The 22,063-nt window shown below is 44.5% G+C and overlaps 1 protein-coding gene across 1 annotated transcript in view; it reads right to left on the minus strand.

Moving 5' to 3' along the window:
• The window catches only part of EXT1 (exostosin glycosyltransferase 1), a 191,826-nt gene that overhangs the window by 16,327 nt on the left and 153,436 nt on the right, over positions 1-22,063 (minus strand). Inside the window, exons 2-4 of the mRNA XM_064154185.1 lie at positions 11,487-11,580; positions 8,740-8,847; positions 4,586-4,705 (exon numbers count right to left, since the gene is read on the minus strand). Of these exons, the coding sequence (XP_064010255.1) occupies positions 4,586-4,705; positions 8,740-8,847; positions 11,487-11,580 (322 nt within the window). The remainder of the gene's footprint in view (positions 1-4,585; positions 4,706-8,739; positions 8,848-11,486; positions 11,581-22,063) is intronic.

The following is a 22,063-nucleotide window of genomic DNA, read 5'->3' on the forward strand; positions in this document are numbered from 1 at the left end:
AAGCTCTAGCTGGACAAGTTCTGCCTTCAATTAAGATGCAGCTTTTGAACTGCAATCCGCTGTTGAGCGTGAGAGGTTGGCAGGTCTGCAGATGGGACACTGAAAAGGGTGAAAGGGTGATGAAGAGAGAATTTCCACTAAGTTTGCTGCCTTCTGCAGCTCATCTTCTGTGATCTCCTAAGGAGATTTCACCTAACTGTCAGTTTATGCACTGCACAGGGCTCAAGGGCCAAGAACACATTGCTTCTCCTAACCCAACATCTGTGGCCTTAACATAGGTGTACCTGGGAATGTGGGATAAATCTGATCTCTTGTTGTTCATTCTGGCCTTCAAATTTATGGAACTAAAGAAGATACATACCCACAGCATAGGAAAACAAAAAGCAAGGAAAAAAAAAAACCCTCAAGCTGAACAAAAGCAGCTGTAGGAGTCCAAACAAACTAAACTCTCTGTAAACGGCTGAGTTTAGGGGTATTGGCTCAACACAGAACTGGAGTAAGTGTTGCCACGAGCAGTAGTTTTCCTGGAGGTTTTGATTGCCATGACAAGAAAAAACATTTAAATATCAGTTACACTGTACTAGACAATCCAATGGTAGTAACACACACACAGCTTAAACTGGGGCAAATGTTAGGTGTTTGCATGCTTGTCTGAATATTGCCTACAGCCACTTCTCACAGCTATTACACAGTCATTCATCCATGAGTAAGTTAATTCTTTTGGCCTCAGAATGAATGATTTAGGACCGTATCCTACCACTGATGGGACTGCACCTGAGGTGTTCTGTTTGGAAAGTTAGGTTCAGTATTATCAGACCCTCCTGCACTGTAGTGGAGAGAGTGGGGGGAAAGAGAGGATGACTGCTGCTTCCCCATCTGCAAGCTATGCCACTAAACAAAGACAGAGCCTAGAAAGTCCATATTTTTGGGAGTTCACCACACAGCCTAAATATGCCAGCTCCTTCCTCCTGCTTTCCCAGAACTGGGGCATAATTAGATAATGAGAAGTCTGTGAATGTACATGGTCAGGAGGTTTTCACAGAGAGTGGAGTTTTCCACCACGCTGGTAGCCAACAAGGCTGCAGGGGAAACACATGGCTCACGTTCAGCACCACCTCAGCGTGCCCAGAGCGGGCGCAGCCTAATGCAGAGCAGGCCCCTGGTGCCACGCAGCTCATGCAGCCTATGCTGCACATCAGGCATGCAAATCTCATCAGCATGGTTCCACACCAGGCTGAGGGGCTGGCCTCAGTGATGTATCACAGTTAACAAATGGAGGATTATTTTATTATGCTCCAGGTCTACATAAGAAATGTAGCTGGCTGTCATGACAGGGAGGAGAGAAGACAACTTGGCAGAAAGAACAGCAAAGTATTTCCAAAGATAACATGGAGGACTGAGCAATTAAAATGCAGTGTGTGCAGCATTGCACATGTTGCAGAGACAGCAGCTACATGGCTCTCCAATGATGAGGCATGACAGGAAGTTTAATAAGAGAAGGAAGGGGTTAGGATCTCCAGTGAGATCTCCTTTTTGCTCTTGGATTCATTAATAGTTCACTATTTATGCCTTCCTCACCTTCACACTTCAAAAACTTCACATATTGCCTTATCTCAATATGCCCCAGCCAAAGATCAAACGTGCCTTGTCTGTACATTGTGCTGTTCCTCTCCCTTCCTCTTCCCAAGTGGAGAATTGAGCACGCCACACGGGGATTTAGGGATATTTGGGGGTTGCTTTCAGAGAAAAGCAAGCTGGAAAAGCGCAGATAAAGTGAAACATGTGCCTGGATGGTGTTTGCAGCAGTCCACTGCTGTGCTGCCAGCACTTCCTTTTACCAGCCTGCAGCAGACATGAACATCACTTTCTAACCTACACCCATATCCATGGTACTGGACAGTTCCTCTTGTGCTTGCAATATGAGATTGCTTGCCACATGATTCAAACCCCTCATTTTAGGTAGCCTAAGCCTGCTTGGCTTAGGCTACCTAAAGCTGCGGGAAGATCAAGGACCTTAAAATGTGACTTAATGTTTTCAGAAGTGCCCAGAATAAAGGGCAGAGGAGAACTGTAATATCCTTGCAGACATCTGAGTTAACAAAGACTTTTTCTGTACTGATATCCTCACATGTAGACAGGTACCAGCACTCCAGGTAGCAGGCAAGTGTTTATTCTGATGATATGTAGCATCATTAGAGTACTCTGACACAACAGTGTTACACCAGCAGATGGATAGCATCTACCACAAAAAATAAATCCTGCAAGAAATTTACTTCAGCATTAGATTTTAAGAGACTTTCAAAGTCACTCTCAGCTCCTGTATGCCTTCATGAAAGGAGGTTAACTCAAGACTTCACACAGGCAAGTTGAAATGAGTATCTGTTCTTAAGAACAGAATAGAATAGAATGGAAAAGGAAACAAATGTTCTGGGAGTCCTGAATTAAAAGAAAAACTAACAACCCCTCGAGCCAAAGCCACCCTCATAAACAAATGAAACAACTCAGCACATAGCTTCAACACCAGGCATGCATGACAAAGTTACATTAAATTAAACCTTCCAGGAAGATTTTTGTTTTCACTTTATTTTTCCCCCTCCTAGCAGAAACTCTAGCTTGGTGGTTGTCCAGCTGCTTCAGCTTTATCATGGCTTTTGTTATACCCTGGGCACCTGCAGCCACATGGGCTGATGTGTTCCAGGAAAGTGCTAAGAACACCAAGACCATGAAAGCCACAGGTTACATCTCCTCAAGACCAGCCCTAGCACAGGCAGGAGTGAGATGGTGTCTCAGTTCTAATTTAAATTTCCAGAGACTCAAATAAATTTGATAGAACCAAATAACAATTTATAGAGTGCCCTTCCCTCTTCCCCCTTCTTTCCCAAAAGAAAGGAAACAGATGTAGAGAGAGGAAAAGGTAAGCACACCCAAATAAATAAATCTCACTCAATCTGGAAGTTAAAAAGAAAAGTTTAACAATCAGTTAAAAAGGTATCTGAGGTAGGGAAGTTACAAATGTATAGGGAAGGGAAAACAAATACAAAATGTGTAAATACAACCAGATTTTTGATGGTGATGGCTTTGTCTGCCTTGTGGGTGATGGCCATGTGGTAAAACAAAGAGAACCAGGAACAGGATGGTGATGCTGGTAAGCAGGGAGGCAGGGAGTGCAGAGAGAGAGAGAGAGAGAGAGACAGGAAGTCCCCCTGCTTTTAGGGATCTTTAGGCAGGAAGGGGGACTGGGCTAACCATCACCTGGTAGTGTTCAGACAGACCACTGGGGAGGGGTCAAGACCACCTAGGGTCAGGTTCAAGGTTACTCCCCCTGGAGAGTTAACCCTGTACAGACAGCAAGGAGAGCTGTGTGCCTCTCCTTTTAGCAGCCCCTAACGATAGCAGGGTGCATGCAGAGGAGGCAGGAGGCACCCTAGAAGTACGTCTGTAAGGGTAAATGAGACTGCAAGCACCAGCACACAGTCTTCCAGCTTTGTGAGTGTGATTCTGATGTGGGCTGTGATCACTACCTCATCAGTGCTTATGAGAATGTAAAGATGCAGAACAGTTCCCAACAGGCAGCGCAGATGAAGACATGCTCTTCTGAGGACAAGGAGAGCATTGGGAGGATTAGCTACTGCAGGGGCTCTGAAAACACTCTCTGGTTGTTTTTTTTTTCACTGGCACTGAAAAACCTGAGGGACTGTCTTGCAGCAGCTGGAGGTAGATCAGCCATGGGCAGCCTGTACTGCAGGCAGCAGCACTCATTTGCAGTTTTCAGGGGAAAACAGGCACAGTGGGAAGTGCAGAGCTTTACAACTGTGCACAAAGAAGGATGCAACTGCAGAAGCATTAGCATAAAACGAATGCATTTGCACCTACAAAGTGAGACGTTCTCAGTTGTAAAAGTGTGTCAAAAATTCACGTGCAAAATGTGAAACAATTAGAAGAGAAACCTGCTTCTGAAATGGTAGCCTGAGCCCCACTTCTAAAGAGCCTTTCATCTCCCCTCTGCCTCTGAATTCAGAGAGGATTCTCTCCACATGTGAGATCATCTGTCTCCCTGTTTAATAGCAATCTAACCATGATTATTTATTAATATTTTATAAGGATGATCAGGCCTTTCCTGTATCCTGCCTGTGAAGATAAGACAGCAATTTACAAGCCTCCCTTCTTCCTAGAGCCAGAACAACAGCCCCATCACAAGGCATCAATATGTTAAGGAATGGTCAGGGAGAAGCTTTACAGTAGTATTTTTTCCAAAATGAATTCCATAAAGGTTTCCTAAGGAACACACTCACTGCTAAGGACAAGGGCAGTGATTCACGAGCCATAAAGCCTTGCAAAGGCAAGATCACGCATGACAACCTTTCCAAGTGTGGAGCAGCTCTCATTCTTCACTGTTCCAGTTTTCTCATGTGAGTTCCAATAATGAGGGAAGTATTTCCTTGGGGGAGAAAAGATGCCAACTGTTCTTCCCAGTGACCAACTACACGTCAGGAAAACCAAGGTCCAATGCTGGCTGAGGTCAGAAGCAGCTGGACAATCACAGAAACCTCCCTGCTCAGCAAGGTCCCAAATACTTTTTACTCACCTCTAGTGTAGTCAATACAATCTTCTCAACTGAAGAAAAATAAGCCTCCCACAAGAATTGTGTCTGCTGTCTAAGTGCTAGGATTTTATCCTGATGGATAGACCTGATTGTAGAAGGAATCTGTAATACAAGAGGTAATATAGTCAGAAGCCTCAGAAAACAACACAGTCTCATCAAATTAATCTGCTGCTGACAAGTCCTCTCCTCTATTAGCAAGCTGCACAGCTTCAGTGCTCCTGTCCGACAGAGATGCATGTGTCAACAGTTAAAGCCTTGATGGAAAAAGACCCTACCCTTTATAGCCTCTTGTACTGAGTGTGTATATATATATATATATATTATCTTTTTTAATACGCTTTATTTCAGTTTTCAGCTGCTTTATGGTAACAAAAGCTGTCTCTCCCTAGTGGTCTGGTGTGGCACAGTAAGGAGCTTCTCCACACATCCCTGATGCAAAAGGCTTTTCATAGACTACTCTTTCAACAAACCAACACCTGGGGGTCTTTACAGTCCATCAATAAGCCCCACTCTCAAAATATATTAAAGGGATCTGGAATTGCATTCACTGCAGCATGGCAACACTAAGCACCCAAAGGAAAAAAACAGCAACATCTTAAGATTACACTTTTGGGGAACCTGTGGATCAAACTACATTTACTGGTTACTGTGGGTAGAAAGAGTAGCATCCCTTATTCACAAGGGAAAACACTGCTTCTCTTTTCAAATCAATACATTAATTCTCATACAGGTTGCTTTAAAATAAAACTCAAATTGTCCTGCTGCAATGTTTTGCCATTAAAAAAATCTAACTGCTCACTGGATCAGACTGGGAGGGCTTCACTTCTATTCCAGCTCCCCATTCCTACATCCCTCTTCCACACTGGAGGGAAACTAATGGTACATACATGTCGTTCTTTACCTTAGGATGTTGACCAAGGCCTCCAGTACACCACTTTGCCACTGCAAACTGACATTATCAAAGGAATTTAACTGCAATTTACTTCAATTAACAAGGGCTACTCACTGCATCAGAAAGGCATCTAAGCTACATTGCTGATTTGTGTTCATTTTTGCTAGGAATGAAGAGCAGTGCTTTTGTGCCTACTTTTTGTAATTACTTATTAGGACCCCCATGTTCTCAGACACTCATTTGTTGCAGACTTTTTCGCTAGTTTGTTAATTTGGAAGCATGTATCTGGGCTCTGTGTTGCCTTTTTTTGTACATCCCAGCTTATTCTGAAATTACCTGCACCCCACAACATTCCCCCATACCCTTTCCTGATCAGAACACACTTTGCTTATTCCTAAAATATTCTTGGGGGGTGGCAGTAATCCTTATTTGCTTTCTCAGGTTCCTGAATCAAATGTTTTCACACAAAACAATTTCCTGAAGAAAAATTGGGATTTCAAGAATTCATATGCAAAATTTCCAAAAGAATTAGTAAACTCTTTACTGCACAATTTGCATTCATGTCTGGACACCGTGTCCAAAATGACCATGGCTCTACATGGTGTGGCCAGACAGGACAATCTATTCTCTAAGCCCTTTGACTCTGAGACCCTCATCTTAGAGACACTGCTAACTGTAATACAGAATTTGAGCTTGTGGGAGAGTTAGCACTACAACAAGGTGAAACAGAAGAGAATGGTCAGGCTTTTGAAGATGGTACTTTATGTTCTTTCACCATAGGTCCTCGAGCTTAAATTATAGAATCAGAGAATCAAGCAGGTTGGAAGAGACCTCCAAGATCATCCAGTCCAACCTAGCACCCAGCCCTATCCAGTCATCCAGACCATGGCACTAAGTGCCTCATCCAGTCTTTTCTTGAACACCTCCAAGGAACGGTGCCTCCACCACCTCCCTGGGCAGCCCATTCCAATGGGAAATCGCTCTCTCTGTGAAGAACTTCCTCCTAAATATATGCCATTAAGTAAAATATTCATTGCAAAACTAGTTTGAAAGATAGATGCTAAAAATCTGTACTACTGCATGTTTTTCTAACTGGTCACATCGCTATTTGTGACATGATGCAGTAAATAACTGCATCAGATTTCATCTTTTGGGGTGAATATTCTTTCTTTTCATCGCTTTTCCAATTAAGGTCCAGTAAGTACAAGGAGAATGAACATTGCCTATACTGACTGTTCACAGATGTGTATCAATCACACCCAGGATCATTATCAGCAGCAAACGTAAGATCAAAGTCACTTCACAGTGGTGCTATGGCATTTTTTTCTATAAACACTTCATTGCATTATATGCAACCTTGTGTGTGTGTGCATGTAGGTGTGTGAGCAATAAATAAAATCAATGCTCACTCCCAACCTTTCTAAAGGAAAGGCTGCTCTGACTGTGAAGGTTACTGCAAGAAGTTAGGATTTTACAGACCACACCATGCTTGTGAGTGCCTGCAACTGCAGTGTGCTAGTTTGAAGCTAGCCAGAATGTTTTGGTGAGAAGAAGTAGATTACAGGCTGTGAAAGGAAAACAATGGTGATGTGCCAAGGTTCCCAAAAGCCTTGGTGCCTGCTCTGTTGCAACAGCTGGAAAGAAAAATCAGAGCTCTTACCTTAACTGCAGCTGCCTATTAGTTATTAATCTACTTGTCCAGAAAGACAGGTGGGAAAAATGATGTATTAATACTAATCTGGCAGGATTATAGGGGAATTATTAGAATGAGATGACATCTTAACAAAAGGTCACTTCAGTAATAACTATGGAGAAGCAAACCCTCCCCCCTCTTGCACAAATAAATGCAGAAAGGCCGGATTAAGTGCTATAACGAGGAGAATATGCAAATAAAAACATCCCAGCTCCTCTCAAACAGGAAATGAAAAACTGTAACATAACAGAAACATTTCCCAGAGCAGACATTCAGGCCCTCTGCCAGCTCTTTAAAAACACTGTTAATAACGGTGCAGTAGCTGTTCAATACCGAAGCAGCTGCGAAGGGAGCGAATGGCGTATTACCGGAAAGCAGGAAGATCAGCAAATTATTATTACTTAAAAGAGAGAAATAATTTCTGCTCTTGAAAAAAAAAAAAATAATAAATGTGCTGTCCATAGAAGCAAAAATCAAATGGCCCTTTTAGTTTTGCAGCTTGTATCACATTAAGAAGAACAGGCAGCACTTTGCAAGGCTTGCTAAGCCAGCTCCTCGTGAACATTTACTTCTTCAGACAAGAAGATAGATATCCAATGAGATTTCCAAAGGTACTTAATTTTCGGGGTCCCCAGATGCCTGTACCTTTGAAGGCTTCTCTTTGTGGATGACAATAGCTTGCCACTTTGGAAATTAATTCAAGTCAACCATTAAAACACCTCTCTCTTAGAGGCTACTTAGTAGCTATTCCGTATCTCATGGATCTCAGCTTCATGCTGGGAAATGGCATTTTATCAAATGCTGCTTTGGTGAAGACAATTTTCCAGAACTTCTCGTAACATCAGCGTCTCCACATACTTTAGAGAATGTAGGTAGACTATAAAACTCAGGAGGGAAACAGGAAAAAAAAAACTACCTAGTAAATTTAAAGCCAAAGTGGATGCTGAAGGTAGCAGGAGATAGATTCTAACTTCTCAGCCCCCACTTTTGTTTCGTGAACTCAAGGTCATTAACAGTAAGAGACATGAACATTGCTTCAGAAAGCAATGTTCCATGGTCCAGATTAAAGAATGAGGACAGATTTTGCTTTGCACAAAACTGCCTGAGAAAATACCTGCTTTCCTGAGGAGGCCTTTCAGTACCTACCAGCCAGCCACACAGCACTGGTGGGGCCCCCGAGGATAGAGTACTTCTGCAGAACTAGAGCACAGCTTGCCTTCGCATGCTTTCTTTCTCACCAAGGCACCCAGCCCAGGGCAGCTCTGCCTCAGAGAAGCATCCAGGTGCTCCATACCAGAGAGATTTCATCCTCTCAGGAAAAGTAAAACAGTCTCTTGCATTTCAGAATGTGGCCTGGTGGCCACAATGACCTTCAGGTCAAAAAATGAATGATGTCATATTAAAAGAGTTCACAGCCAATGTGACACAGACAATCCCTTCACGATAAAAATTCTTTTACAACCCTGACCTTTTGGATTCATCTTCCCCATCCATTTAGATGGTGGCAGCAATAATCAGCTGATCTGCTGAAGGCCGCAGTCTTTCCCTTACCTGTAATAACAATCTCTCATCGCCTATGACGGCAGCTTGGTTCCAATCAATCACTTCCGAGAACGGCAACTCCCATCCATTGCTGAGCATCACCGGGACGCAGGCAGCCTGCACGCACACATGGCAGTGGTTAGCAGGTACCCAACGACTAGGGCAAGCTTTGAGGTTTGCACCCACACCACGACTGTTGTTTGCACAAGCTCAGGCAAGGCGACACAGCAAAGAACGCCAGAGGATGGAGGCTCCCAGAGGACAGCTCAACTATTTCTGGTTTTCCATTTTGCACTTACTCACATCCACTGAAAAAATGGTGTCTGCAAGAGCGTGGCATTTGAAGTCTAGTGCTCACGCTGCCAGAGGAGGGTAGAACCTTTAAAATGCTGCAGATGTAACCCTGGAGAATTTAATACAAAATGATGGCCTCCCTTGCTGCTTCAAGAAGCATTCGTCAGGGAACTAACTCCTTCAATTTTTGTAATACGCTGCAAGACAACCCTACAGAAAACACAGAACATACTCAATCCCAGAGCACTTTTTGCAAAGGAGGAGTGAATCCTCTATCCTGTTTGATATGAACTCTCCAAACAGAGGCAACCGCCTGAACACAACTCATCTGTCATCATCTGTCTACAAAAATAAGAATCGCTTTCCATCTTAAACCAACTAAAAAGCATACAAAACTACTTATACAAAACTAAAAAGCACTCAGTGTCTATTTCATAGCAGTATGATCTGTCAGCATTACTTAAGCTTCTGAAAGTCGTGCAAGTTCCTCTGCACAGGCAGCACAGTTTGCAAACACTGTGTAAACAGGGCGGTATTTCTGTTAACAAATGACTGCCACTGCACTCTGGTCACCTGGATGACAACATAAGCTCCAAACTGGGAATCTCCTGCTGTGATGCAAGGTGCTATTACAACAAAATCTGCATTGAGCATGTGCCCTGGTTCAGTTTCTTTTGGATTAAGCCAAGCTCAAGTGCTCTGAATTTGCTCCAGATAGGCTTCAGACTTCTCCATACCTCCCAAAAGATGGTACAAAGGGGAACCTTTCAGACTGGTGTACCTTCCCTGGTGACAGCAGTACTCAGGATGTGGAAAGAACTGTGGTTTTGCATCTGGAACTGACATCAGTGAGTTAAAAAAGCCAATCAGAAAACACTTAATGTGTTTTCGTGCTTAAAACATCCCACTGGTGTGAATTATGTCTTTCAACATGTCCTGGAGCCAGACTGAAATTAGGAATTCATGGCAATCGGTGAATACTGCTGCTGGGCTGCTACGAAGATCCTCTGCATTTTATCATCATAGACCTGGAGTCCCCAGGTTCTGTACAATGAGGTATGCCCCCCTACTTTCTTCTACCAAGATGATGTATCTAGCAAAAGATGCATGACTGTGGCCCAGATGGGTGAAGAGCTGAGCAGTGCTCTTCTAGAGGATGTGGAGTGATTTGTCATCCCAAATAACCCAGTCCCACTTCTTCCTCCGAAAGAAGCAGAAGCCAAATCTTCTCTGCAGGAGCAAAGATAGTCCAGAACTCAGATCTCAAATGCAACAGTAGGTGTGGGGTTCAGTGATTAATCCCAAATGTTTACTGCACTTGGGGGGCTCTAGGGTATCCAGAAAACCCATCAAAGGCTAGGAGACACGACACAGGATCTACTGAAGATCTTCTGAAGCAGCAGCAGAATGCCTTGGGCTTCTAAAATATTATACATCTGCACTTAGGTACCAGAACCCTGCTCTGTATTGCAGTTAGCAACACTCTTTAATAGCGGCTGGGACATTTTGTGTTTGAAAAGAAAGTGGTGAAATGCTATTCATTAACAGCTTCTACACCAACGTTGGGACACTTCCAGAATGGCAGAAGGACCCCTGGAGGTAGGATCTTGTAAGGTGCCCCTATTTATCATCTCTCTGACACTAAGGAGCACCTCAGTCTCTCCTTCCCTCCTCCCCAACCACCATGGAATTACAGATGTCATTCCTAGAGGGCAGCTGCAGCATCTCCCAAGATTCTTTGTATGGCTGATTGTAGATCCAGGACCCCAGGGCTGAGCTGATGCTTGCCAAAAAAAAAAGTCACATTGCCTGCAGCCGAAGTAGGTCAGCGTCAGGCCTCATCACTGTGCTGCCAAGCTCTGCTGCCCCAGGGACTCCAACCCTTTTACATTGCCCTCTGCTGCTGGCCAACAGCCACAAAGGGAGACCATTAACCAAAACTCTTTAAAAGGGTAAGAGGATTCAGGCACTGTTGCAAACACCTTGCAAGCTCCCTGCGACAAACTTCCATGTGGGGCTTCAGAACCTTCAGGCTACCTTCTGCAGGTGTTCAGTGAGCATCATCTTAAGACAGACAGTGCATAAGTAGGTCTGTTTTGGCTAAGTGAAAACAAATAAGCTATTTTTGCTGCCCCAGGGCTTACTTGTAGAGGCCAGCATCTCCCACGGGAAGTCTCACAACTTGATAAAATACTGCTCTAAACTAACCTAGCCTCTCAGCCTCACCGCATCCAGGGAAACCCTCTTGCGGGAGGTAACGCGATTCAACCTTCAGATAAGTTCAGTACTCAGCCTCTCCTGGGAAGAAGCTGCCAATTGCTCCAGGACTATGAATAGAGGCTTTCACAAAGTGGATTACTGTCCACCGGGGAAATGAATCACATTTCCCTCCTCTCCACCTCCTTGCTATTGCATGCAGAATTGCAGCCAGTGTAGCCAACGCTTTGAACTGCAGCTCTTACCTGCAAGGCCTCCAGAAACCTGAAAGAGCCAAGCCTGCGGCCACGGGGAACCAGACAGAAAGTGGCATTGTGCAGCATTTCACGGTAATCATACCTAACAAGAACACAGGAGAAAAGAGAAAATTCAATTAGTGCTGAGTCCTAGAGTAACTGGGCATGAAAATGCAAACAGCTGCTGAGACACATCTGGATAACATCACCCCTGTCCAAGGCTGCTCACCGCCAGGTTAACTAGCTCCCTCTCCCTGCATGCCTATGTCAGCCATCTCCCCAGCTCAGCAGCAGCCAGCACAGGAGAGAGCTGAGGAAAACGGTCAGGAAAGCAAGAAGGCAGGGAATAATTCTGCCTTTGCAAAAATCAGCCATTTCTGTATGTGCACAACGAACTCACGTGAATTATTCTGATACCCAAAGCATCGTTGCAGCACTTTTGCGACTCTGATCTCTATTCAAATGTAGCCAAAGCCATGCCCGACTGCGCTCGTTTCTGTGCAAGAGCTTCCTACAAAGCCAACAAATCGTCAAACCGCACCAAAGAAATCTTCTGTTATCAAGCAGGCGCTACGAAAGGGACGAGGGGTTACAACGACTCACTTGGGGATTACTTTCAAGTGTGGTGAAGGGGATAAACTGTCAAATTTCGGCAATTAGCCACACAGCTGCAGTGATTCCTGCTCCTCCGAGTTAAAACTTTAAGCACTTAGAGACACTCTTGTCACGGGTTGGTTTTTTTGTTGGGTTTTATTTTTTCCCCCCTCTTTCCCGATTCCGTAAATGACTTCAAAACCATTCACCAAAACCACACATCGAATCCAAAAAGTTTCCATCCTGTTATGAGCTAATTGTCCTCCTGGCAAAACCCGCAGAGCTATGAATGGCATCGACCTCATCTGAGACAAAAGGATGCAGACTAAATACCCTCCCTTGTCCAGCCTGCCCTGCGCTCTGCAGACAGATGTTATGTCGATAGGAGCTGGTGGCACCGACATTTTCCAACACTAATCATCCAATTTAACTGCAGCCTGCGGGCAGAACAAGTTTTAATGCTATTTTTTAACGTGGAAGTACATAGAGATGTATATGATCACGTTTGCTATATGAAAGTCCAGATCTGCGTTTGTACTCTCGCACAGGCCAGACAGATGGGAGTAAGCCAATTTTCAATTACAAGCTCTGTCTTTGGGAAGAGACATCTTGCAAAGGCCCATTTGCTTAAACAAGCGTGGATAGCTAATTTGCACAAGAAAAGGTCACTGTGAATGGATTAAGATTATCTGCACCCAGGGTAAAATAAAAGCCCTTTGTTGCATTAATTAAAACTACAAAACAGACTTGGAAGTACTTAAAAAAAAATGAAAATCAAAAAATCTTATCTCAGCTTTGGTTAAAATACACATATCCATATTCCATCTAAGTGGCAGCAGTTCCTTTTTCTCTCTGCGGAATATTGATTGGCAGCCATGTCCCAGCTCCCCAGCCAGCAGTGACACAGCAGCACACGAGGGGAAAGAAAACATTGGAAACTGGAATACCAAAATAACCAAACAAGTTGCCATTTTTAAGCATTCCTTTTTTAAAACGCTGAGAGGTCTGAAGCTCATCACTTTCACTGTATATTGTGTGATGGAAAATGTTAATAAATACCAAAAATAGAATACCCCCTAGGGCTAGAATACACTAGGCAGAAATCCCCCATCATTAGCTAGCTAAATATGTAAAAACCTGTTAAGACCCTGGAATGTAAGAATATCCCCAAAACATCAATGGCAGAACCAGAACAGAAAGAAAAGCAGAGAATGAGGCCAGTGCAACTGAGCCCTCCATATGCCAGTGACATCTTCTATTAAGCACCTTTTCTGTTGTATCTAAATTGCTGATATTAGGATAGATTTACAAGGGGAAAAGAGAGAAGAGGGGGGGAAAAAAGGATTGTGTTGACCATTTGCCACCTGGAAACCAGTTAGCGTCTTGCTCCCATTTGTGTGTTTTAAAGCCTAATGGGTGATTTATTGCTGAGTTCTGGAATAGTATGGTCAGTGGTCATCAAGCAATTTATCTACATCATGCATACACAGAGAGCCTCATCCTAACCTTGATGTATGGGCACAAAATTTCCACTCGCTTCAGGGAAAACCCACAAATACAAAAGGAGCAGACCCAGAGTAAAGCAATACCCATCAAAAGCTGCTGCAGCAAATGAATTGCACCAGAGATTCTTCTAATGAACAAGTTTTTCTGCTATTTCAACCCAAATGTTTTAAGGTGACTCAACACAATCTTTGAGTGCAGTGCTAAAGGACTGATGTCCAGTTCAATCCCCTACAGAGATCACTCCAGGATCAAACATCTGTCTGAAAACCTTAAATGCAAAGTGCTAATCTTACTTCTGCCAGTTTGTGGGTAGTATGCATGGGAGCAGGGGCACCCTGCCTTGGCTGAAAGGAGAAGACAGCCCAGTGTCTTCAAACACCCAGTCAGAAATGCCTTTCCCACAGCAGTTGTAGCCAGCCACTAATACATGGACATCTCTGTCAATATGGAAGCACAGCTTTGTAGTTTGAAGCACTGCTTGTGGAGAGAATTGTTTACATGTGCCAAGTAGTACTTCAGAGCTGAGTTTGCAACAGAGACCTTTGCATACTTTTCTCTGACTGCCAGGTAGTAGCCTGAGAGGGAAGGAGGAGACCTTTGCCCCCAGAATGGCACCTGGTGAATGAAGCTCCAGCCCACTGGCCATGGTGGGATGGTGGGAACTAAGGGTGTTAGGGCAATCCTCAGTCTCAGACTCTTTCCCTTCAGCCCTGTAGGAACCAGTCATGCAGCAGAAGGTTTAAACTTTACCAGTGCCTCGTTGGGGAGGGAAAATTGCTAATGTATGTTGGCAATTTTTTCCACATAGGAAGCTTACTTGCCTCACCTGCAAGCATATCTGCATTTCCTTAACTCTGACCTCATGTGGTTTCACTGAAGTCAGTGAGATCATCTCTATGATTAAAGGTAGGTTTCTGAGTTAAATCTTTGCTGAACTTGAATGTTCTCCTTCACTTGTCCAGGAGAGGAATCAGAGCTGGCACAGACATCCAGAAACACCCTTTCAGCTACATGGGGGCACTTGTACATTAAGTACCAATCTGGCATCTATTGCAAACACTAACATCACATCCACAATAGGCTTGATTTCCCCACCAACTTCACTGACTCATCTCAACAAGACCCAAGGGAGGCAATGAAGTATTATAACCCTGTTCACAGAGGGGCCTTAAGTTACAGAGAAAACAGTCAAGTGTTTAGAAGAGGTCCTTCCAGAGCCTCCTCTTCTTCTTCTCCCCTGGCAAAGGGAGCTGTATGTGTTTGCAGAACCACTTATTTCCATGAGCTGATGATGCCAGAAGATGGCAAGGAGATTCGCTATGGTCTTACAGCCTGCATAGCTGTGCCTTCTGCAAACCCCAGGCTGGCAGCTGCTGGGGACAGCTCTGCATTGCCTGCCTGGCCAGAAGCTCTGGTTTTACCTGGCTGCAGAGGTTTTTCAGGCTGAATTGCTGACGAGGAGGCAGAGTGAAGACCAGCACTGTGGGGCACCATGCGGGCAACTGGGCAGGCACTGCTTTACTTGTGCTGCTGTGCTCCTGGCACTTTACTGCTAGCAGTACCCAGCACTCCCTGTAGGAAAGCTTTGAGAGAAGTCCTCGGTTCCGCTTGGAGAGTATTTATGTCCAGCAAGGTCCTGGCATCCCTGCTAGAGGACTGCTGGGCAGAGGGGGCACATGCTTATTGCTCACAGTCCTGTATTCTTTCATTCTGCACGCTTGCGTGGAGGTTACATTTTACTGCCAATTTTAGGGTCGACTTGGCCTGGGCCTCAGCTGCATCATTCAAACACGTTACAATCCAAAATGCATATGCCTTTAAAATGACAGTTGGGGCTTTACAACTAAAATAGCTACGGATTTAACCCAAAGCTGGCATCCCTCTGTAAGGATCAGCAGGCTGTTCTATTAACTTTCAGGATTCCTTCCATAATGATTAAGTGCACCTTGTTCACAGCTAATACCTTCGTAGGCAGCATAAAAAAAATAGCTCTATTTATAATCAATTCTAATTTATTCACACTTTAATTGAAATATCCCCTCCTTGCTACCACCCATAGCTGAGAAAACATGTTTGGCCCCATCTATCACACAGGTGTAAACACTACAATGCTGTGTGGGCAATTATCTGAAGCAGAAATGCTACTCAGCCAAATGCTTTTACATTTTTACTTTCTTGATCCAACACACTGCTTCTGTCCCCAACCCCCTCTTTTTTTTTTCTTCTGATGTGCCGACCTTGTCAATCAGCATGTGGATTAGAGGGCTGCTTCAGATTCCTGGTTCACCATTATCCCAAGCAGCCTGGGCAGGCAGCAGAGGCTCAGCAGTGACTAATCAGCCATGCCATACATTCCTCCTTACAGCTTAAGCATTTCCCCATGTCACCACACTTAGGAGATTATAAACTAGTCTGGGAACTATTTTTCACTACCAATTCTGATAGAAACTATTTTTTTCCTCAGAAGTCAAAATCATCGCCATTGATTGAAAGGAGGCAGAAAAAGATGGGCAGATGTTTTGATCTGGTCAAAGGCTGTAGCCAGGTGGGGGTTGGTCTCTTCTCCCAGGCAACCAGCAACAGAACAAGGGGACACAGTCTCAAGTTGTGTTGGAGGAGGTCTAGGCTGGATGTTAGGAGGAAGTTGTTGCCAGAGAGAGTGATTGGCATTGGAATGGGCTGCCTGGGGAGGTGGTGAAGTCGCCGTCCCTGGAGATGTTCAAGAAAAGCCTGGATGAGGCACTTAGTGCCATGGTCTAGTTCACTGTCTAGGGCTGGGTGCTAGGTTGGAGTGGATGATCTTGGAGGTCTCTCCCAACCTGGCTGATTCTATGAATGGTAGGAAAGGCACTGCAGAGGAATCTGGATAGCCTGGATTGATGGGCTGAGGTTAGTTGTATGAGATTCAACAGGACCAAGTGCAGAGTCCCGCACCTGGGTCACAAAAACTCCATTCAATGCTACAGGCTTGAGGAAGAGTGGCTGGAAAGCTGCCCAGTAGAAAAGGACCTGGAGGTGTTGATCAAAAGCTGGCTGAATGTGAGCCAGCAGTGTGCCAAGTGGCCAAGAAAGCCAATGGCATCCTGGCCTGTATAAGGAAGAGTGTGGCCAGCAGGAATAAGGAGATAATCATGCCTCTGTACTTGGCACTGGAGAGGCTGATAGTGGGATTAGTTTTGGGTCCCTCACTACAAGGGCATTGAGGTGTTGGAGCATGCCCAGAAAAGGGCCATGAAGGTGGTGAAGGGTCTGAAGAACAAATCTTGTGAGGAGTGGCTAAAGGAACTGGGATTTAGTCTAGAGAAAAGGAGGCTAAGGGGAGACCTTATTGCTCTCTATAACTATCTGAAAAGAGGTTGTAGTCAGGCGGGTGTTGGTCTCTTCTTCCAAGTACTTAGCAATAGGATGAGAGGAAATGGCTTCAAGCTGTGCCAGCAGAGGTTTAGTTTGGGGGGAGGGGGGGGAAGGGGGAGAGGGTATTAGGAATAATTTCTTTACTGAAAGAATGGTCAGGCTTTGAAACAGGCTGCCCAGGGAAGTAGTGCAGTCACCATCTCTGGAGGTGTTAAAGACATGTGTGGATATGGCACTTTTGATGATGCTGGGTGATGATTCAACTTGATGATCTTTCCTAATCTTAATGACTCTGTGATTCTGTGTTGACTGTTTAGACAAACAGATATTTCCAGCTAGCCAAAAATAATAATTGTCATTCTTTACACCCAGCTATATGTCACCTGCCACATAGAAATCACAAAGGAGCACAGTGTTTTCTTATCTAATCCTCCAAACAGCAATACAGGGTACTACCACCATTCCTGTTCCAGAAACAGAAGACTTGAGATACAAACGGCAGATGGCTTTCCCAGCAGCTAGACAGATCTTGGGAATGCTACCTTCAGTGTCCTCACCTGCCTCCCTCCTCACTGCTGATTCAGCACTCACCAAAAACCTGCCACGTGTTATGGTGATCAAAATTCAGATGGAAATACAGGAGCAAAGCCAAACCAAACGCTACGGGTTTAACCTACACCAAACCCAGTAGTGCACATTTTAACTGTGCCACACATAATTCATCTTTTGGAAGACACTAGAGCTCATCTTTGGCAGGGAGTATCAGCACATACCACTGCACACGTCAGATGGGACTGGAGGGGTTTTTTCCCTTCCCAAGCCAAAAAATTGTGATGGCTCTTAACCAACTATGCCCAGAGCTCCCTCCTTGAATCTGCAAGCCCACAAATACATGCTTCATCTTCCAAAAGTCTCCGCATCAGTTAAAGTGCTACAGCAAAGACAGACTGGCCTAAATTGTGGAGTGTCTCCCAGTTTTCCAGTATACTCAGTTCCAGCTATTAACCACTTGGCCAGTATTCTGTGTGTGAATGCTTAATGCAGATGGCTCTGAACTACTGGCTGGAGAGCTTGAGAAGAAACCCACTCTGCCACACGGAGCATCTCGTTGCTTGGCTTCCATTAAGGTACGTTGGCTTTTAAATAAACTGTCAAGTTAAATTTGGCATTGAAAACACCAAGTGAGTAACTGTCTTTGAGGAAAAGCTGACAGCTCAGCTGTGCATCAGAGAGGGAGCTGCCCAAGACCGAGTTCGTGAGGCTAACGCATCCTACTTGGAAGGGAGCCGTGGCCGCAACTGCTTGCTCTTGGATTTACGTCTGTGCAGTGCTTTGGGGGTGATCTTAATGCCAGTTAACAGCCTACTGGCTGGCAGTGCTACTCTGCTACTCCGGTTCTGGAACTAGAAAGTTTGGAGGTGCAAAAATATAATTGGAAAACTTTTTTTTTTTTCCTCTCCTCCTGCTTAAAGGGCTAATTGATTTCACAGGTGTTTAATTATCATTTGCTGTGAGATAATACCTTGTAGTGCCATAAAAAATGGATTTAATTTTCGAGTGCTTGCAAAACCAATGCCAAAGCCAAGTGAGAGCTAAAGCTAGATAATTATTCTATAAATCAAACACACTGCCTCCTTTCTTTGAAATTTTTAATACTTGGCTATAATGATATCTGACGACCTTGAAACTAACATAAAAAGGATTTTCTTGCCAAGTGCTGAAAGGCAGCCATTGGAGTGTTTCTTTCAGCCCTGTTCATTACTGCAGCTGCTGCTGCCATGCTGCCTTGGCTGCAGCACCCCAAGGCATGCTAAGGTGTAAGTACAGCAGCAGCGTGTGGGAACAGCAATTTCATCATACAGGGATGGTTTGAGTGTGAGCACGTCCTGAAAATGCTACTAATTAAATGAGAATCCTGCACAACTCATCTAGGCCCAGCAATGGAATTGAAGCTCTGCAAACATTCAGCAACTCATGTCAAGGTACAACTGTTTTCTCCTTTCTGTGCCAGCCAGCATCTTCTTTTAGTTCAGAAGGTCAGATTAACAAAGAAAAACACTGAGGCAGAGTTTTCACTGCAGTGTACTGCTGAAGGAACATTTAAGGTGGACAGTAACCAATGAAATTTAAACAACCTTTACATTCTTCAGTGACATTACAGTTAGACTGATCCACTTTGGCACTATGCACAGAAACACTTGGATACACAAGCCAAAGTCAATGTACATTCTAACAAATACAAATGCTCTAAAGCACTTTTGGTCTAAATATTTACACAGAATGCCCTGTAAATCTATATAGTGCATGCAAATAACACACAACATTTGGTCTGCCACATGCTATCCAACTGGCTCCCAGTGTAGTGGTTACACCACCTAGAAGATGTAGTCTTACACAGTAGCAAATGTGGTCTCATCAACATCACTTGATGTTTCAAGATAATCACTTACTTAAGAAGCATGCCAGAGAAGGTTTGTAAGTAGCATGTCAGAGGCAAACTGTGCAAGTGCCTCTCCAGGCAGCGTTACAGTCCAGTTATCATCAACCTGCTAGTAGCATCGTGTAGTGCTTCTTCTGAAACCAAACACTGCCTCTCAGGCTTTGAAGTCCTTTGAGGATGCTGTGCCACAGCAGCACCTCGCTGTGCAGGCAGCAGGAAAACTCACAACACACCCGAGTAAGAAAAGTCCAGGAGGAAGCAAATGCATCAACTGCTGCTTCTCAGGAATGTAAATGTAGCACCATAGATTGAGAATGCAACACCCTCTAGGTCAGTGGGAAAGCACAGAGGATGCTGATGCTCACATGTGCAGATGCAAGCACAGGAACACAGATGCACACAGCCACACAGATGCACACAGCCACAGGTTGAGATTTTTCATGGACCCACCTCCTTGTCATCCCCTCTGAAATGACATAAACTTACATGAATCCTCTCTGGGGAAATGTGCCCATCTGTCACTTACTGCACATCCAGCCAGAGAATGGGCCAAAAGGTCCAAGCTGCTGGACCCTTACAAGGAGGAGAGGCTGAGGGAGCTGGGATTGTTTAGCCTGGAGAAGAGGAGGCTCAGAGGAGACCTTATTGCTGTCTACAACTACCTGAAGGGTGGTTGTGGCCAGGAGGAGGTTGCTCTCTTCTCTCAGGTGGCCAGCACCAGAACGAGAGGACACAGCCTCAAGCTACGCCAGGGGAGATTTAGGCTGGAGGTGAGGAGAAAGTTCTTCACTGAGAGAGTCATTGGACACTGGAATGGGCTGCCCGGGGAGGTGGTGGAGTCGCTGTCCCTGGGGCTGTTCAAGGCAAGATTGGACGTGGCACTTGGTGCTATGGTCTAGCCTTGAGCTCTGTGGTAAAGGGTTGGACTTGATGATCTGTGAGGTCTCTTCCAATCCTAATAATACTGTGATATTGTGATACTGTGAAGGTGAAGATAAGGCCACACTGTTAAGATGATCCAGGCTCTTTTTCCAACAGGATTGTTGGTGACATGGACAGTGAAATTGAGCACACCCTCAGCAAGTCTGCCAACACCACCAAGCTGTGTGGTATACCCAACAAGAGGGCAGAGGTGTCACCAAGAGTGACCCTGACAGGCTCGAGAGGTGGACCTGTGCAAAGTGCATGCTCTCTTATGAAAGAAGTTTAAGAGAGTTGGGATTGCTCAGCCAGGAGAGACCTTACTGTGACCTGTCAATATATAAAGGGGCTTTAAAGATGAAAAGAAGTTTTTTACCAGAGCCTGTAGTGACAGGACAAGGGTAACACTTCTAAAGGATAGGTGGGCAGATGTAGCCTGGACATAAGGAAGAATTTTTCTACAATGAGGGTGGTGATACACAAGAGGCTGCCCAGAGAAGCTGTGGCTGTCTCATCACTGGAAGTGTTCCCAGTTCACTGAATAGGGCTTTGAGCAACCTCAAATTTTAATAGATGTCTGGGTCCATGCTAGGGAGGTTGGAACTAGAAGATTTTTAAGGTCACTTCAAAATCAAACCATTCTGTGACTCTGTGACTCAATTTTTTTTTTTGTAAATTGGGGATATTATATTCTGTCCCTCACAAAGTTACCTTGTTTGGACTTTTGCCACCTTCTAGCAGTGAAGCAGTGTCACACACTTAATCCTAAACAACCCCATCTGACCCCATTACCCAAACTCATATGCTGTGACAGTCCAGCTGTGAACACCTCTGGGGTAATCTCCCACTGCAAAGTGAGTTTACTTACTGACTTATTCTCTAATTTAGGGGCGGGGGGGGGGGGAAAGAAAGAAAGAAAGAAAACAAGAAGCCCACTCCTGGAATTTCAGTTGCTAAAGATCCAAATGAAGAAAAGAAACCACACTTCATTTTCAGAACAAAGAGACAAATTTTAGCTCATCTGCCACCCACTCTAATTTTCAGATTATAGGACATACCTGAAAGCCTCAGAGTGCAAAGAAATAAAAGACTTATTGTGAGATCTCTCTCCTGTCAACAGCTGCTGGCTCTGAAGCTGATGATTCCCTTCTGCCTGTCATTAAAAAGGAAAAAAAAAAAGAACCCCCTCCAAATCTTTCTTAACTATTTTTCAATAGCTCTTTATTGAAAACTTCAGGTAAAAAATGCTGAAGAGGATTAGTTTTCTACAGTTTCATGCTTCAGTATTTGGAGCTACTGAACGTTTTAACTAATCTAGACAGGAAACTGGTTGAATAAAAGCTCTGGATGGTAAAATGTGGTAAAATGCTCCTTTTTGTGTGTGCCATGTGCCCAGAGGCATAAGTAAGACCACAAGCTCTCTCTGCAAACTTCCAGGTGACTGTTCTCCCCCAGTTCCCTCTCTGACTCCAGACAGGCTGAGCTGTGTTAGAAGCATTCTCGTGACTCAAAATACATGTTAAGCATGCCAGCAATTTCTGCCAAAGCCTGAGGATAAAAAGGTGCAGACCAGGAGCAGATTTTCTGGAGCATCCTCCTGCAGTGGAGACATCTTTTACACAATGGTAAAATGTGGTAAAATGCTCTGCACCTGTTCATGCCACAGTCCACTAGCTGGACCCAGCAGAGTCCAGAGGACTGAAGCATAAAACCACCATCCTCTCCTTACGGTCCATTAAGCTGCCTGTTGGATTGGGACTTCAGCTGGATA

The sequence above is a fragment of the Pogoniulus pusillus genome, chromosome 14, assembly GCF_015220805.1.
Source record: "Pogoniulus pusillus isolate bPogPus1 chromosome 14, bPogPus1.pri, whole genome shotgun sequence".
Classification (NCBI taxonomy): Eukaryota; Metazoa; Chordata; class Aves; order Piciformes; family Lybiidae; genus Pogoniulus; species Pogoniulus pusillus.